General features: G+C 48.3%; 1 protein-coding gene and 1 long non-coding RNA gene across 18 annotated transcripts in view; one reads left to right on the plus strand and one right to left on the minus strand.

The window, feature by feature from the left end:
* Positions 1 to 15517, plus strand: part of LOC110257470 (uncharacterized) — a 253242-nt gene extending 237725 nt beyond the window's left edge. For 2 of the 4 annotated variants that reach the window (XR_014832390.1, XR_014832391.1), the window contains 2 exons: positions 8016 to 8101; positions 12897 to 14937. This is a non-coding gene — a long non-coding RNA (uncharacterized LOC110257470). Of the gene's footprint in view, positions 1 to 8015; positions 9051 to 12896 lie in introns of all 4 variants that reach the window. The other 2 variants (XR_014832389.1, XR_014832388.1) reach the window with 2 other exon arrangements.
* PTPRT (protein tyrosine phosphatase receptor type T) overlaps positions 8251 to 18279 on the minus strand; it is a 1176585-nt gene continuing 1166556 nt past the window's right edge. For 7 of the 14 annotated variants that reach the window (XM_085003959.1, XM_085003956.1, XM_085003958.1 and 4 more), the window contains 4 exons: positions 16964 to 17089; positions 15971 to 16134; positions 12954 to 13089; positions 8251 to 11788 (listed from right to left, as the gene is read on the minus strand). In XM_085003959.1, the coding sequence (XP_084860085.1) occupies positions 11402 to 11788; positions 12954 to 13089; positions 15971 to 16134; positions 16964 to 17089 (813 nt within the window). In that variant the 3' untranslated portion in view covers positions 8251 to 11401. Of the gene's footprint in view, positions 12222 to 12953; positions 13090 to 15970; positions 16135 to 16963; positions 17090 to 18279 lie in introns of all 14 variants that reach the window. The other 7 variants (XM_085003963.1, XM_085003960.1, XM_085003962.1 and 4 more) reach the window with 1 other exon arrangement.

The raw sequence follows: 18279 nt of genomic DNA on the forward strand, positions 1-18279 counted from the left end.
AAAAGTATACAGTATAACGCAGAACTGCCTTCAGAAGAAAAAAAGGAGGAAGTGTTTATCTACAGCCTCCAGTCTCCTGTTGGTCCAAGGTTGTTCTTCCACAGATGGGTGTTAAGTGGTTCCTGTGGACATCTCAGAGAACAGCATAGGGAACTCTGGGGCAGGAAATGAGAGGTACAGAGCCTGACTGAGGGGTGCTCTCACCATGGGCTGCCCCTGCATGACACCTGCAGACCTGCTTGGAAATGGTCACCACAGCCATGCAGGAGGTGAGAGGTAAGGTGGAGAATATTCAAAGTAATAACAGTTGGTTACATGGTCTTGTACATATTCAGTTTATGACATGCTGCCTCTTCTCACTGCCTCACTCTGGTGTGCTCTGAACAGATGGGAGCCTGAAAGCTAAAATCCTCAGCATGTATTTTGACAAGTTTTCTCTGTATTCTCCCTCCCATAGAGGGTTTTCTTCATGTCCTTTCATCTCTCAGGAGATTGAAATGGACGATTGACCAATTTTATGAGTGAGCGCAGACCATCTGGAGGGACAAACCACTTCATCTTCTTTGAGGCTTCTTTATATCTTCTAGGTGGAAAAACACGATTCAGCATCAACCACTGATTATGATTCTCATTTTAGCTTCTTGTGTCTTGTAATCAGACTCCTCCCAGACTCGCTTGATGGCATGGTGGCTACGTTTCTAGCATTTACTGTGTATTTGCTGGTGCATTAGAGGAGAGTAGGGTGAGAGGGAGTCAGCTGGGATCGTCACTGGCTTCTTCACCCTGCCCTGCCCACCCCAGAGAGGGATGGACCCACTCGCATCCAGGCACACAGAACTGTCCAGGTTCTCCTTGCTTGAAAGGAGATCTTCCTGGCTCAGCTGGCCCTTAAAGCCAGGCTCCAAATTCAACCAGCAACTGAAATAGCTGCTGTGCTTGTAATTGGGTTAAAAGCCTCAAGCTCACAGGCACTCAGGAGACCAGTGTGGTGCCCAAGCCGTGTAATAGCCAAGATTCTGCAAACCTATACCTTGCAGAGAACCATGTGGCTGCACCCCTTCATCTGGGTCCTTCAGTGAAGAGCTTTTGCCAATTCATTCAATGGCATGAGGCCATCAGTCTTCAGGGAGGGAAATATGTGCATTCTTCAAAGGATGTTGTTTGAAGCCATTCTTTATTAAGGGGATCCATGGAAAAAATAACTTCTAGCCCTTTCTAGTAGCAGGAATACTTTTGTTTATGCTGAGCAACTGATTCATTGTTCCCTTTTGGACCATGAGTTGACTAATTGACTGTTCTCTTCCTTGGGTAGATGGGCAATGCCAAGGTTTTGAACATCTTGATCCAGGTGTATGGAAAATCTTTTGGGTATGATTTCATTCCTGGCATCATCTATCCTGCTTTCAATTTTCCTATGTTCTGCTCTTCCAACCTTTTCATGGAATTTGTTTTTCTGTGTATGAAAGTAATATAAAATTTAGAAAATACAGAAAATCATAAAGAACAAGAATTACCTATGTTCCCTATGGTGAGAAAGAATCATTGGTAATAACTGATACAGTTTTTCATTCATTTATGTATTCAACGTATTTCTCCCTGTGTGCATCTGCATTTCTCTGTATGTTTCTCTATCCATCCATACGTTCCAGATGTCCTTGAATACCTAGTTAAACCTCATTCCAGTGTCTAATCCATGGACTGTGAAAACTGAAATACATCAAGATTCTGCTAATTCCCATGGGTTCAATTCCCAGGCTCCTGTCTCCAGATTTTCAATTTGCGGGTGTCATCTCTCTGTGGGTGCCATATCCCTACTGCATGTCATTGGAGATTTCAAGTTCAGTCTCTTTGCTAGAATTCAAGACACTTCTACTGAGGCCAAGCTCTTGTGTAGTCTAGCTGTGTTTCCTAAATATTAAGTGGTCAAAAATTTTCTAAAATTATCCAAAAGTGGTTTCTTTACCCTATATTGCTGGCTTCTCTTATGTTTCTCCTGGATTCTCTTCTCCTTAACCCCCTCCAAACCCTGCCAAAGGAAATCAAATTCCCCTTCTTGCATCTTGTAGGGCACGTTGGTGACCTCTTGCCATGTCTTCAAGGTTCTGAGGGGTTATAGGGCCCCTGGAGTTCTGACGGAAGCCTGGAACCCTTGGGATTAGAAGAAGGTCTTAGCCAAACCAGAGCTCCCCATCAGAGTCTCACCAAGGGGCCCTGAGGTTTGATGTGGACCCACATTCCAGGTCTAGCCAGACAGGAAAGCCTGGCCAGGACCCACTGGGAAGCCAACAGACAGGCAAAGAGAATTGGCACTCTGGTCTGTTTCCAGGGGTGGCAGACACAGAGCTTAGGTGTTCCTCAGTGTTAATGGTAACTCAAAGGCATCTCTCTGAGAGCATCTGAGCCTTGACGTACCCAAACCAGGTTAGTCTCCAGTTCAGGAATATTGGAAACATATTAAAGAAAAAGATAAGGGGTATTCAAGCATCTTCCCATGGAAATATGACCATGGCATGGGGTTAAGTGAAAAGAAGCCTGTTCAGAATATATGTATAGGTTGATGCCATTTATGTAGGAAATGTATATATATGCTTATATGTGCATAGTAAACTCTGAAACGGTATAAAAATTAACCAGTACCTTTGAAAAGTGACTTTTATCTTATGCCTCAAACAATTTTGTATTGAATTCTTTCGAGTGAGTGTATGCTACTTTTAAACAACTCCTTAAAAGGTATTTCCATTTTTGGGGATAATTATATGCCCCAAGGTACTTTTGCTATTAGATATATGAGATTTCTTCCTTCTTCCTAATTTTATTTTCCCAACATCAACTATTACATTTGTGGCAAAAGAATAAATAGAGCAGGCAGAATAAATGAGATTAGCATGACCAAGGACAAAGGGACACACATTACTAGCTGGCTGGCCCCTGGGTTCCCCTCTCAGGACCCAAGCTGGGAAGCACTGTTCTCAAGGCTCTGAGGCTTGTCAGGGGGCTGGTGGATGCTATGTATAGGTCCCTGAAGTTGGAGAACCCGGCCAGGGTTCCTAAGACTGAATGAGAACAAAGTTAACTTGGGCTTTGGCCTTATAGCTCATGCTTCCCGCTCATGCTTCCAGCTCATGCTTCCAGCTCATACTTCTATCTGGATATGTATAAAGAAGCTGGGAGCCAGTCAATCCTGAGGAGTTGTTTCCAGCTGTTTCTTCTGCTTGCCTTGAAAGTAGAGGGCATTACATCATGTGCCTCAGATATAGACAGCCCCATGCCCTAGTTTTGGAACTGGTTTGTCTCCCTGTTCCTTATCTGTCCCTGTCTAAGAGCATTTGGAATAGTGCTTGCCTGATTTCAGCATGCATTGCAATCACCTGGGTACTTGTTAAGCAGGCAGATTCCTGAGACCCATCCTGGACCTACTGAATCAGATTTTGCATGTTTAGAAGTTTCTCAGGTGATGTAGATGGTCTCTGGGCCATACCATGTGGATTAAAGTCTGCATCTGGCACTGATGGTTTGGTACCTAATTGCAGCATTTATTGGAACATTGAGAAGTGAGGTCTTTGTCAAGAGGTGGAGTATATTTCCTTACCTGTTGATTCTGACTGTGCCATGCTTTGTCCAGTGGGATGCTCCAGACATGGCTCAAAACAACTTACATGATTCGGATTTCTCTCTTATGCTCCTGCTATCACCAGGAGAAGCATATGCCTAGAATAGCTTTTTGGCCCTGGAGGAGGGTAAGAGACACTTGGAACAGAGATGCACCAGCTGAGGTATCCCAGGCAAGCCTGGCCCAGAGCAGAACCCTTAGCTGCCACATAAGTGGTCCAGCTGAGATTAGCTGAGCTCAGCTTAGGTCAAGCTCAGCCTTGATTTCATAGAAGTCAAGCCCCAGGTGACTTTGGTGACAGGCCATTGTTTAAACTTACTGAGCTTTGGCTGGTATGTTACACAGCAATAACTAACTGATACAACCAGGCAGCTTGTTAATGATACAGACCCTGGAATTGTGGTTCTGTAGGGGCCTAAATATTTGTATTTTTAACAAACTTCCTGAGTGATTCTGATGCCGCTATAGTGGACTCCACTTGAGAATGACTGTTTTATACCCAGCCCTTTCACCGGTACAATGTGGAGTCACGGATAATGCTGTAATATTTATGAATCTCAAATATTCTCATCCATAAACAGTGGATAACACATATTTCTTGCACCATAGATGTGAGGATTAAATGGACATAAAGGAATCTAATTGATAAATCTAGTCTTGTCCTCCTTCTTCTACTTGCCTCCACCTCACCCCACCCATCCTCAGGAAGACACCAGTGCGAATCTCTTAGGAAAACATGAATCTCAGGGTCACAGCTTTATTGTATAGGTTTTCAACACAGCCATATTACAAACATTGTCAGGGAACATTTACAAGAATAAATAAGATGGACTTGCAGGTGTAAAAAGATTACACTTCACTGTAATGTACAGTCAAAAAATATATCTGATATTCATTGACCTGACATTATTTACCTCCGGCTTTTTTTAAACTAGAATTGGAAAGGAAAAAAAAAATGAACATTGACAGCACAGTGCTGGCTTTTTTAAAAAGTTGATTTATTTTGTTTTCTCTTCTCATACGTGCTTTATCTATCAAACACCCAAACTGTACAAGTGCAGGCCATTGGGATTCACAGAGGAGGCTGCAAACAGTGTGGAGACTTGGCATTCATGCAGTATCATATGCCCCATGGATGTGAACATGTCAGTCTCCTTGCAGTTGATGGGACCCCCGCGATGGCCCTTCTAGGGCTGTGATGGTGTTCAGTAGCCAAGGCAATGGTAGAAGCCCTGACTCTGCCTTTCATTAGCTGGTAAGATGTAGGGTGGAATGAAAAGGAAGAAAAGTGCTTTCAAGTTTGATTGCCAATAATGGGTTAGACTGGATTAGCCTGGGCTATTTCAGGATCTACCTGGCAATGAAATGGATGCACTGGGGGGCGCTTATAATCACGTGTCCACTGAGTCGCTGTGCTTTTGTGTTTTCAATCTGCTCTAACAGGCCTCGATTGGGGAGGAGGAGGAGTTAGAATTCACCTCTGGAATTAATGTGTATGGCAAGCAAAACCCGTGTTCTGGGTCCTGCTTGGCCTTTACTGATTCCTGATTCCTGGCTGTCACCAAGGGCCCTCCTGGCCAGTAGGGCTAAATTATGACCGGTCTCATCAGAGGTCTTGGGGGGGCATGGGCTCTATGGCAAAGAAGCTACTCTCTCTGGGCTATATGGTGATGACCAGCTTGGGTGAGCCCTAGAGGTATGACTAGAGGCAGCATCTTGGCCTGCGTCATGGGGAGACAGTGGGAGAGCGGGGGCTTCAACCTGCACCAACCAATTACAAGCTGCTTGGCTTTGTGCTCTGCAGAAAGGGAGGAAGCAGTTCAGACATGGTCCTAGCTCCATAACATCTCACCCAGCTAAGGCATAAGAAACTTAAAGGCCATTTCAGCCAAGCTCCTTCTTCCCTTCCCAAAGAGATGTCTGGCTTCTGCTGGACAGCTGCTGAGATGGGCAGCTCATCTTCTCTGGCAGAGAGCAAATTCTCCCTTCCAGTTCTAGAGTTTCACCTAGTGCTCCCATCTCCACTCACAGGAGGGACCTGGGCTGTGCTTTAGTTTATCTAAAGATCTGAAAACGTAGGGAAGATATGGCCACTCTATTCTTCCTGACCTGGGATGTTACCCCTTTGCCCTCAGAGTCTCCAGACTACCCTGAAACACCTTATATCATCAGTCTTCCACAGGAGTGAGAGGGGCGTGGTGGGCACTGAGAGTTTGTTGGACCCTCACATAGGGAGGCCCACTGATGTGTATTCACAAGCCCACAGGCACTAAAGTACATGTGCAAGGACTCAATTTTTCAGTGTTGGCACTTTGCATCGTATTCCCTTTCCTCCCCCAAATTTCAGAGTCCCACTCACCACAGAACCATGAATTACACTAACTACCCTGAGCTCCGGGCTTACATACCAATACCTTCCTGTCCAAACAGTGGAAGACCCTCAGACCTTCATTCACTGAATATTTCAACCAAGGATCAGGATCCAGATCACACCACCCAGAGCAGCTCTCAGATCCAGATGAAAGTTCCATGGTAATCCAGCCCCGAGAACTTGACCCTGTGGTGCACCCACCCTGAGTCCTTTTACTCTGTGCATCAGCTGCACTGACTACCCCGACTTCTTAGACAACTAGGATGCCAAGCCTGGGGTATACCATTATGGGTGTTGACCTTGCCTCTTGGGAACCTAACATTCATTCATGGGTAGATGTGAGGGGGTGAAGATGGCCCCTTGGATTCCCACCTCTTCTGGAGGTAGGTGAGAAGGCTGCAAGAGGTGGTGTTAGTCTCTACTACAGTGTGTATTTCCAGCCAGCATCATGCGAAAGTGTATGTCTGGGTACCAGTAAACCAGAAGAGAGTCTGCTCATGTGTGCAAATATGGCTTAGACATCTCTCTGTGCTTCTGAGGATTATACCCATGACTTGGAGAAACTGGAGCCCCCTCTGTTCTCTGCCACTGCCTTCTCTCCTTGCTGTTCAGACAGTATATAACCTCAGAGGCAGATCCCTGTTAGAGGAAGCCAAGACCTCGCGTTTTATCACTTCTAGGTATGTGGACATGGAAAACCTCCAACATGGAGCCCTGGCATGGGAATACAGCAATAAGGCTGAGTCTCAGCTGATTCCCTCTAGTTGGATTCACATTGGCTGAGACGCTCAAGACTAGATGATGAGGAAGGCAGGCAAGTCAGGGCTTTGAGATGAAACAGTCATCCCTGTGACTCCCGTCTCATCTTCTTCCCTGCGTCTTAGGTGGACCATCTGTCCCCAGGGATCTTGGCGCCCAGCACAATTTGTTGGCCCTAAGGTTTAGAATTAGCATCAAGTTCCTCCTACCCTCAGGCTCACCCACGTTTTCCATGGCATTATTCCCAACTCAGTTTGGTGCTGACGGCCTGTCTATCCAGCCTAGAGAGGTTGGATGCAGGCTAAGGGAGGGTGGCTTTCTTCCCTCTGTTCTAAGGCTGAGAGGTACAGGGGAATCACCATCTCTTTTGATGTCTCTGGATCTGGATTGGGCTGTTATTTCTGCAAAGATGACATGATAAGTGCCTGTTTGCTCCTCCCTGGTGGCATCCTGTTAGACTGACACCCCTGTGCACACAGCAGGGACTCACATAAGAATGAGGAAATGTGGCTTAGGGTGAGGACACATGCCAGGAGCTAGCTTACCACTTGGGAACAAATGGTGAATAAACACCAGTGGTCAGAGGGAAATGGAAGATGATCATCTTTTATCTAAGACACTGAGACTGGTTCTAAAGCAACCTCCTTGCTCCACATGGTTCTGGCCAGTCCCTCCCCATCCCCTGTCCTTCTGTGTCAAGAAGTGACCACTTTTCCCAGGAGACCATATGCCTCCTTGGTTCTGACTATTCCTGTTGGGTCCTAACTTCTTGGCTTTGTCTTCCTGCTTTCTTACCCAAGGCTCTCCAAATTCAAGTGTCCCTTCTACCCGGCTGTGGCTCCTCTTTTCACATCTTTGTCTATTAATTGGTTGGCCCAACTTCCTCTAGCCAAGAAAGGGCTGGACCAGATTAGAACCAAAGACTGAGTTCTTTCCACTGCAATCCCGTGTCTTGCCACAGGATGCACTGTGTGCCATGGTAACCTGTGCATCTGGGTGCGATGCCCTCTGGGGCCCCTGTATGCTATAGGAAGTAAAGTGAGAAGGCTTCTTAGTCTGCAACCCCTCATATCAAGTGTGTCCTCAGATTTGTCCATATTAGCAACCACGTGGCTCTGCCTGAGCAAAGGGCACCACCTCCTGGAAGCCCCAACATTCAAGAATGCTGAATCTCCTTTCCCTGTAAGGTTTTAGGGGCTCAGGCTTCCCCACTCCATGTGTCCTCATAATTTTGCTATATGCCAGTGTCTTTTTTTTTTTTTTTTTTTTTTTCAGTATCCAACTGAAGGAGACTGGATTAACCCATGGACAGTGAGATCAGGGTATCACCCCTCCCCTTCAAAGGATCTGCCTAGGGACAGGTGAGATGGACTTGAGCCTGAATCTGGAACTGGCCTCAGGGGGAAGCAGCATGGCCAGACACTCTGCCTCTCAGACTGGGGTATAATTAATTCCCTAGGGCCTGTCATTGAGTTGAGGAGATCAAAACCACACGAGGGAACAGCGCCCATGTAATTATTATGATTATTATTTTTACAGTCATTTAAAACAAATCAGGCTAAATTAGAGTAGAATGCAAATATTATGTGAATTGTTAAGTTTAAACATGAAACGGAAGGAGTTTCAAGCTTATCATTGTCTGCTTTATGCTTTACATGATCCCTTGAGTTGTCTGTTTTACCCTGGTCCTTGCTATAACGGGTAGCCCCCACCATGGGAAAATCTGAGACACAAAGGTGGAGGAATACTGTCTTTAAAGTCAAAAGAACCAGCTTAAACCCTGGCTGGCTCATTCACTAGCTGTAGTGGAATATGGACAAATGATTGCTCTGCTCCAAACCTCAGTCTCCTCCAGGAACACTTCTTAGGAAGGTCAGAAGAATTCGGTGAGCACAGGGCCTACTGGTCCCACAAGAAGGCTGACCAGCAGGCCACTGCTCAGACTATATCCAGAGAGAGAGTCAAAGCAAGGAACCCCTCTGTCCCTGTAAAGGGATTCATGCTGTGGGCATCTAGAGGCTCAGAGTCCTGGCCCCGGGACCTGACACCAGAAAGGATGAGAAGACAGTGTGTCCATGTTACAGCTAGGATACATCCTCAAGCTACCTGGGCCATGAATGCATGCAGGTTGGGATAGTTCCTGGCTTCTCATTAATTCCTTGCACCTTCTCCAAATGGGATCCACATCTGGAAGTGGAGAACCATGAGGCTTTGGGCTAAGTGAGGCTCTGTGACCTCAGCGACAAGAGGCTAGCCCTTGTGGTGGAGACGCAGCGAGTATGGATACCATATCGCTCTTCATGGTCAAAGGTGAGCCCACCTTGGAAGTGTGGGGGAGGTGGTGTCTGCTCAGTTTTCCTGGGGGAAGAGCTCAAGTCTAAATTCTCAGGCACCATTGCCCCATCTCATCCAAGCCCTGCCACATTCCTGCAATGTGGGATCTTAAGGATCCCCATCCATGAGCCTTGGCTTCTTCCTGTGTAAACTGGTCCAAGACTGTTCACGGCTCTGCCTCCTTTAGAGGGGGGTTGGGTTGTAAGGATGGGGAAGGGGGATGAGTGGGGGGAACCATCATTGGCCCTCACTGGGTTACCCCCCATGGTTTTCACAAGCTTCCTTCTCCCTGAAGTTACATTCTAACTTCTTACCATTTGAAATGATAGCAGCCACTGTCATTTTTATCTGCCAGCTATTTTGCCCCTTTCTGAGCAGAATAAATCCTAGGGTTTGTGTTTGATAGCGCCTCCCTCCCTCTTCTTCTATCTGGATGAGCCCAGATCTGAGAGAGGAGCCTATATAGCAGGCTGATTTGCCATGCTTCAGGCTCCTTGAAGGCCAGGGGAGTGCCACCTGGATCCAGGGGAGGACAGCAGGACCAGTGGAGTCTGGGGCCTGGGGACCAGGGAAGGGACCCATGAAGGAGAAGATCAAGTTCATGGTGGGGCTCCTCTGCCTTCTTTGGCTCTGAGATGCTTCCTCTTGAAGCTCCAAAGTGGCAGCCCTTCCTTGATGACTCTGGTGTTCCTGGACCTCCAGACAGTTCCAGAGCCTGTGCAGATGGAAGGAGCTTCTGTTAGCTCCTTCCATGTGCCATCCTCCTGGGCTTGGCTTGGCCACCCTGCTCTGTGGCAGAGCCCCTGAGTTTCCTACAGAAGCCGGATCTCCTGATCCACTGCATATTTTGTTCCAGCAACAAAATAATAAGCAGACAGACAAATAGATGTGATAGTAAAAAGTATACGCATAAGGGAATGTTTTCACAGTGTCTGATGAAAGGAAAAGAGGCAGGCCCACTGGCCCCCAGGGGAGCACCTTCTAACACTGAGCTGAGCGGCTCATTCAAAGTTCCCCTGGCTCTCTGTTGCCCACAGGGGCCTGGGCTGCACTGTGGGCCAAGCATTCGAGTTCCCCTGACTCTGGCTAAACTCCTGCCAGGCTCTGCTGCAGCGGGGCTGCCTGCCTGCCATACTGCCCAGCCCTCAAGGATTTTTCACATCTCTTTGCCTTTGCACATGCTGATCCCTTGGCCTGCAATGCCTTTTCTTCCTTTTTTCTACCCAGAGGAATGGACATGTCACCTCTTCTAGAAAGCCCTAGGCAGAATCTCTCTGGCTCTGAGGCTCACGCTCATGTGCTACACTGCAGGTTCTGTTTCCTGCAGTGTACAGTAAGCTCTTGAGGGAGAAGGCTGTGCCTTATTGAACTCTGTGTTCCTCGTGCCTTGCCTGGGGGCTACATGAGCCCCCAGGGTGGCCCTTCCTAGATCCCAGGCCACCCAGCGGCTTGCAGGTGTTGTACCTAAGCACCAGCTAGAGACCAAGGTGGAGAGAGTGTCCATGGCTGGCAGAACCTCACAGCCCGAGGGCACAGGGAATCCTGTTCACCGGCTAAGAAATTAGATGGGATGAGCTTTCCTGGGGAGCCAGAATCAGTTACTAAAATGTATCCGAAATGCTGAGCTTCCCAGCAAAACTGACATCAGAAAGGAAGAATTACATTTCCATTTGTGGAGTTCTCTGTTCAGAAGTTGCTGGCCGTATTTTGTCTCGATCAAATATTTGCTTGGCTGAGAAAGGAGGACGAAAACCAAACAAATACGTCTCATCACAAGGCTCTGCCGTTTGGAAACCAGCATTTCATGGCTGAGGAAGCTGCCTCAGTTTCTTCAATTGTAAACTACAGATAATCACAGGTTAAGAGCTTTATTGAGGTGGAGCAGGTCTAAGAACATGGCAAGCTTGGCATACAGTAGGTGTTTAGCCAATGGGGGTTCCCCGTCATTGACTGACCCAGACTTTGGGCAAGAGTCTAGATCCCCAGGCCTGACTCCCTTGGCCTGTTTTAAACCAAAGTATATATGGGACCTTGTCAGAGACGGCAGCTGGGTTTCTCTAGGGAGGAGTTCAAATTTGGAGAGCCGAGGTTATGCACAACGCTGGGGTTCTGCCCCAGCGGAAACCAAAGTGACCCTCTTCAGACTAGCCGGTCACTCCCTTGCTCAATGGCCATGCTGTCCCTGGCTATGACCTTTTAAGAACATCGCCAGGAGAGGTGAAAGGCCCCAGAGATTTGTCTTATAGCTACACAAGCAAACTTCCTTCCCCACCTTTTTGTGCTATAAGAGACTAAGATTTCACACCCTCCCCAAGAATGTTTCCCTTTCACATACACTTTGGAAAATCACCAAGTCTTATCTCACTCATCCCTCCCAAAGGAGTCACCGCCCAAGACACACGGGGACAGCCAGAGCCCTGCCCCAGGGAGGTGGTAGGGACAGGAGGCGCAAATTCCCTGCAGTTCCATCCCCTCCCACCGATCACAAAAAAACAAAGAAAACCTTTATCCAGGAGTGTCACGGACACAGCGGGACACAGTGGGCTGGCCAGTGAATGCCAGAAGGTCAAGGCCTGGGCTGGGGGAGGGGTACAGAATGGTGGTGGGCCAAGCCCCATGCAGGTCAGGTGGGAGGGCGGGGGCTTCTGCCGTGGTCTCGGGAGCATCCTGAGGTCCCCATGGTCCAGGCAGCAGGTGTCCTGTGCCAGAGGTCCCTGGAGGAGATGGCGGGGGGCAGCAGGGCAGTGACCCCAAGGGTCCGATTGTGCCCGCCCTGCGCCTGCACTGTCGGCTTGCCGTGAGATTCACAGACTTGCAAAGAGCAAAAGCAAGAGGTCCTGGGCACTGAAAAATCCGGGCCTTGCTCTGGGTGTGTGTCTACACCGGCCCTTGGCGGAGGCTGATGGGGGGTGGTGTGGAAAAGAAGCCTGGGCCTTGCTGGGCAGCATCCCCCAAAGCAACTGGAGACCCTTTGGAAGGTGCAGAGCCCACCGTGGACCACGGGACCCCCAGTCACCTCTTAGCCCCTGAGCCCAGTCGCTGCCATTCACAGAAAAGGGGGCATGGCTGCAGCAGCTTCCCCATCCCGTTGGGCTAAAAGGAGCTTAAATATTCCAGGGCCACCTCGTATACAAATTTATACTGTTCCTGAGAGGAGGAGAGGCAGAGGGGGAGAAGATGAGAGAGAGAAGGAAAGGAAAAAGGCATTTAGTTTAGAGACACAGATGACAGAGAAAACGTTATCGATGTATTAACAGTCAACTCAAAATTGTCCAAGCAGATAATGATTCGCCAAATCTAGAGTGGGGCTCAACAGTCTACACTTCTACCAAGCTTCCATGGGATGCTGCTGCTGCTGCTGGCCTGTGGCCCTTACTTTGAGGAAGCTCTCACCTTGAGTAAGACCACACTGAGCCTAGGTCGAAAGGCTCTTAGTAAACTACCGTGTGTGGGCATGTCTGTTTCCATCACTGCACTAGGTCTTAACAGCTGGAGCTTTGCCTGCCCAGTCTCTTCCTAGCCCTTTCTTCATGGCATCTTAGCTCCCAACTTTATACAGTAAAAATGAGTATAAATTAACTAGAATAGGACTGGACTGAGCTGAAAACATAATTCACATTCTACTAATCCAGAATCCTAACCCCTTTCCTACAGAAGGGAAAGTCCAACAAAGTAGAATGTGCAAGATGGATGTGAGGCTCTGCAGACGAGGAACTGGTGAGGTTAGGAGGGAGGGAAGCAGGTGCAAAGGGCACAGACTGTAGGTGCTCAGTAAGCAGCCAGCTGTTGGGTGTTTTTACTATTTGATGCTATTTTCTTTAGGTCAAGGGAACTACTGTCAGCCCCTAGCTGTTGGAGAATAGTTCTTGGGATGCTCACCAGGGTCTCCACCATGTTGGACTTGTTGTTACGTAATGTTTTCACGATGTGGAACACGTCGATGATGTTTTGCTGCTGGATCATCTCACACACGCTGCAGATGGCACAGAAGGTTCCACTGCGGCCGCCCCCGTTTCTAAACACAGAGGAAAGCGGTGAGCCAGATTCCCTTCAGGCCACACCACTACTGGGGAAATGCCCTGGCAAATGCGAGGTAAGGCACTGGTGGAAGCCTTAGCCTGAGCCGTGAGTTAATGGTTTAAATCTCACCTGTGCCATGAACTTGCTTTTTGACCTTGGGCAAGTCACTAGCTGTGTCTGAGCCCCAGCTTCTTCATTCATATAATGAAGGGGATGACCTTTGAGAGGTTGGATGTTTCCTTGGTTCTTGGAGTATGTGACAGTCACCCATGGCACACTGACCCAAACCCCTGGGCTCGACAGAGTGTCTTTGTACTCCAGTGCCCGCATCCTTCTCCAAAAGGATGCTCTGGGTGCACCTACATATCACGTATCAAATGAAGACAGTGGAAGGTGGCATGTGCTTTTACTCCTAGTTCTTTCTATCCACTAAGGACAGTGATACCAGAAACATCTATGCAGACCTGGGGTCAGTCAGCCTAGGTTTGGGATGGGTCTGAGATGCTGGATCCTGAAGGTGTCTCTATTTATACACCCTGGTTTAAGCCAGACCTTACTGATCTGGAAAATAGAGACAGAGGTCTCTTGGCAGGGTCATCCCTCTGTCACACCTTCTTTCTGATGCCCTGTAAGTCATCTTCCTGGAAACACCCCTCCAACTCTTTACAGAAAGTCTCCTTAGGAAACTGCCAGATTTGGAACTCCTGGGCATGTTGCCAAGAGCAACTAATGATTTCATGTAATGGCCTGTGTCTAAAGAACATCTGGATGGAAACTAAGTCACTCAGGCAACCTCCCAGATGTTTCATCCACAGGGCACTCAACGTCCAGATGTCTCAAGTATGGACAGTTGCCCTCTGGTCACTGGCCGGTGCCTGCATTTTGGTGTCTGTATTGATGTGTCTGCCCTCCAAGGATGCCAAGGTCTCTGTTGAGAGATGAACACCCCTGGGCTTTCATTTCACTTAAAATGCTGGTAACCTTGGCGAGGGATGACACTAACAAAAAAGTAGGCCTGCAACAAAGCAGGCTGAAAAAATAATCATGTAGGAAAGAGTAGGAAGGGACCCTGACACCAGAAGGAGGATTCAGTATTTTCTGAACCTAAAAGTAGAGTCTAAGAGAAAGAAGTGAGTGGATACAGGCATCTCAGGACCTGGTAGAAGGAGGCCATGATGGCATGGGCGTGGCTCTGTGGGAGGGAACCAGCTGCCAGCTTCTGGGCTGTGGGCAGAGCCACCTTGTCCTGGCTGACGTCCCCCATCAAGCTGACATGTGAGACATCATAGCATCTTCCTGGACTCCAGTCTGCTATTTGTATCCTTTGAGAAAAGGAAGGGGGTTGCTACAGGCAGTGGTCCTTAAGGGTGTGTTTAACCTCCCCTAAGCTCTCTGATTTTCCCGACATGTGTGCACTGCCTATTTGAAAGAGGGGGCACAATAAGCTGGTTTTGAAAAAACTGAACTCTCAATGCTGGGGTCAGAAAGATAATATTAAATGCCTCCACCTGCTCCAGAAATAGGCTGAAAAAGGGAAGACCTCGATTCAACTTCCTTTAACACAACCTCTTCCCTGAGTGAGGCCCTCTCCATCACTTCTCTCCAGTTTAAGTGCTAAGAAGCAAATGAATGCTTGTGAATCACATGTTCAGCATGAAGCTTTATGGCTGCGGATTTGTGTGGGTCAGAGATCTTGATAGATTCCTTCTCTGTGGTCACTTGGTACCCTGTAGTAGACTCTGACACGTGCTCTTTGAAATAACTGTATTTATGACATTTGCATATTTGCTACTGTGACTGTGGATCTCTGTTAGTAAGTAAATTGTGTTTACTTTTGATTTCATGCCTGAGCACGACAGGGTCGTAAATTGACCTAATTTAGTATACCCACTGGACAGATGAGAAAACTGAGACTCAATGACATTAAGTGCTTTTCCTGTTGTTGCCTAGCTTGTCAGCCACAGTCCCCTCGGGATCCTGACCACCACCCTGCAGAATGATGTCAGGGCCCATTTGCCTGGGAACCCCTCGTGCCCTGGCTATGCCCTTTTTAAGACAGGAGGTAAAAGCTCCAGTTTGTCTGCGTAATGATGTCTAAACACAGCTGGCTTGAACCCACTGTGTCCTGGGAAACAGTCTACCCAGGGCCCTTCACATCCATCCATCATTGCCCCCCCCCCAGGGCACTGCTTTTCCCCTCATGCTCTCCATATCCTGTGTTCCCACTGGGCCATAGGAAGAGATGCCCCAACAGGCAGACATGGTGGCTGAGTCCTTTGGTTGACGCAGAGGCAGTGTGGGCTAATGGACAGCACATCAGCCGGAGGCCAGTGGATTCAAATCTAAGCTCCTCTCTTTCCTGCCAGATCCCTTACGCTGTCTGTACCTCAGCTGTCTCATAAAACATGATAATGTCTACCTCACAGATGGAAGGAGGTGATTCATTTAAAATGTCTGGCATCAGGCTCAGATAATCAAGATATTCGTCTCTCTTCTTTAGGAAAGAAGAGAGGAGGATTATTTAGTGGAACCCACTTCAGCTGGAGCTTTGTGTGACTAGCAGGACCCACCAGGCCTCCTTGTTGGAGGGTGGGGCTCACCTCCTTACTGGGAACCTAGGAAGCAGTCTTCCCATCCCTCAGGTTTGTGGGGAGGCCACCAGGCTTTACATCCGTAATATGTCATACAATAATCATCCAGGGCAACAGACAAGCAACCCAGTCCATGAAAGGACTGTAAGGCCTGGAATACACTCCTGTTGGTCTTTAAGGAGATATAGTATATAGCCTAGGCCATACTTTGTGGCCAGTTGCATCATCAAGGAGGTCTTATCATCCACCACCCCGTTGCCCTGGCAACCCCTTCACAGTACTCACAGGCAGTGGACCACAGTGCGTCCCTCCCTCCCATCGTACTGCTCCTGCCACTTCTCCAGGCGTCGAACCACTTTGAGCAGAGAGCGCTTGGAGGGGGGTGTATCCCTGTAGGCCGGCCAGCCAATGTACTGAAGGTGCTGGACTATGCGATACCCATCCTGTGGCTGAGAACAGACAGGCTGTTAGGGCTGTTCTGCTGAGGATACTTAGGGATGCAGGCCCGCTAGCTACCCTGAGGGCTGTGGCATTGCAGTGGGAGACAGAATAAATGGGGTCTAAGCTATAATGTCCTCATGGGGAGAGTCACACACTATCCCCATACCCACCTCCCCATGCTTGAGTATACTGATTCTCCAACCATGACTACCCTGCCCGTACCACCCTACTTGAAAAACTTCTACCCAGTCTTCAAAGCCCCATTCAAATGCCCCTTTCTCTGGGAAAGCCTTCCCTGACTACTGAGCAGAATTCTCTCTCCCTATGGTTCCTCACTTTCCCGTTAGTGAATTCTGTAGGCAGGGACTGAATTCTGTTCACCCTGTGCTCCCAGTAAAGACCAAAGTCACTTTAATTAGTTACCTTCCACAGATTACTCATCTGTTCCCTCCCACCCAGTACTCCTCCACCTAGCTGTGAAATTCCTCACTTACTATTTTTCACTTTGGTGTGCCCAGAGTCTAGCCCAAAGCTTACTGAGTCCCATCAAAGGCTGCACACACTCATGCCAAAGCAGTGTGAAGAGCTATATTCTGAGACATTTTGCCGACAAAGCAGCAAGTGTGTCAGGAAATGGGCAGATGGCAGGTTGGATGGTCCCCCGGTGTGTCCCTGTGTGTGGGAGCCAGAATCCAAAAAAGCATCACTTCCCCCAAGAACGAGATGGTCAGGCGCGCACTGCCCAGACTCCTGGCTGGCCTGTAGGGTCCTCTCGCGGCAGCTCCCCTCTGTTATGGGGAGGAGGAGCCTGGGAAGTGACAGCAGCCCTGCCCTTACCCGAGCCATGTTACAGATGCGGAATATCCTGTGGATGATGTCCTCGTCGATGTCTGCAGAGACGAACTCCACCTGGATGGGCCCATAGCATCCCGAGGTCTTCTCTGGCCAGTACTGCATACAGAGCTGGAACAAGGAAAGAGGTCATGGAAAGAGGGTAGGGGCAGGGGGCGTTGGTCCCACTTATCACCATGCCTCTCCTTCTGCCTGCGGGACAAGTTAGTGAGGAGGATAGTAGGCTCAGATTTTCTGTTAGGGAACAGCCCCCCCCACCCCTTTTTTGGCTGCACCCACACCACGTGGAAGTTCCAGGGCCAGGGATGGACCTGGTGCCACAGCAGTGACAATGCAGGCTCTTTAACCCACTGGGCCATCAGCAAACTCCAGCCACCCCGCCCCCCTTTTTTTTGGTTGTTGAAAAGTCAGAGTTCGCTGTGCTGATCTCCAACCATTTATTAGGCTATTGGGCCTCGGTTCCCCCACCCGTAGAAGGCGGAGAATGTTATCTACCTTGAGCTGTCAGGGTTAGACAGAACACTCCAAGGGGAGGGGGCCTACCATCCCGGGTTCAACACCAAGCATGGAAGTTTCCCCCCATTCTAGGAAAATCCTTCACAGTGTTCAACATCAGATCATGAGTACTTTCCAAAAAATACTAGGCTCTGTCATCAGATAGGGTTGGGCCCAAATCCAGTCTTTGTGGCTTACTCACTGTGCAACCCAGGCCTCAGTTTTATCCTATGTAAAATGGGGCTAATTGTGCTTTCCTTGCCCCAAAGATAACATAACATGGCATTGAGAGATCTTGCCTCCTATCATTCCAGTTTTTTTTAGGAAGTGGAAATTAAAACCTGTAGCTGAGAGCAAAAGGTAGTGGTTGCTTCTCAACCTCAGACAATGCTACTCAGCCAGAGGTGGTTTTCTCACCTAAGGGACATTTGACAACCCTGGGCAATACATGCAAAAAATTCTTGTATCCTATCCTTTCTCCAGAACTAGAACTAGAACGGATGAGCAGAGAGGAGGGAGACTGGAGGAGAAGGCAAAGCACACATCTCCCACCTTCCTGTCTCTGGAACCAAAACTCCAGCTTAGGGATAATGCTGTGTTCACACTATGGCCCACGGGCCAAACCTGGCCAGCTGTCTGATTCTGTAAATAAGGTTTTCTTGAAATACAGCTCCATTTACCCATTTACATATTGTCTGTGGTTGCTTTTAAGCTATAATGGCAGATTTGAGTAGTTGCAACAGAGACCACATAGCCTGAAAACCCCTTAAAATATTTCCCATCTGGTTCTTTCTGCAAAGAAAGTT

This window comes from Sus scrofa, chromosome 17, assembly GCF_054392235.1.
Source record: "Sus scrofa isolate SSC_HxYL_T2T_F1_AM1 chromosome 17, Sscrofa_HxYL_maternal_Yorkshire_Landrace_v2.0, whole genome shotgun sequence".
NCBI lineage: Eukaryota > Metazoa > Chordata > Mammalia > Artiodactyla > Suidae > Sus > Sus scrofa.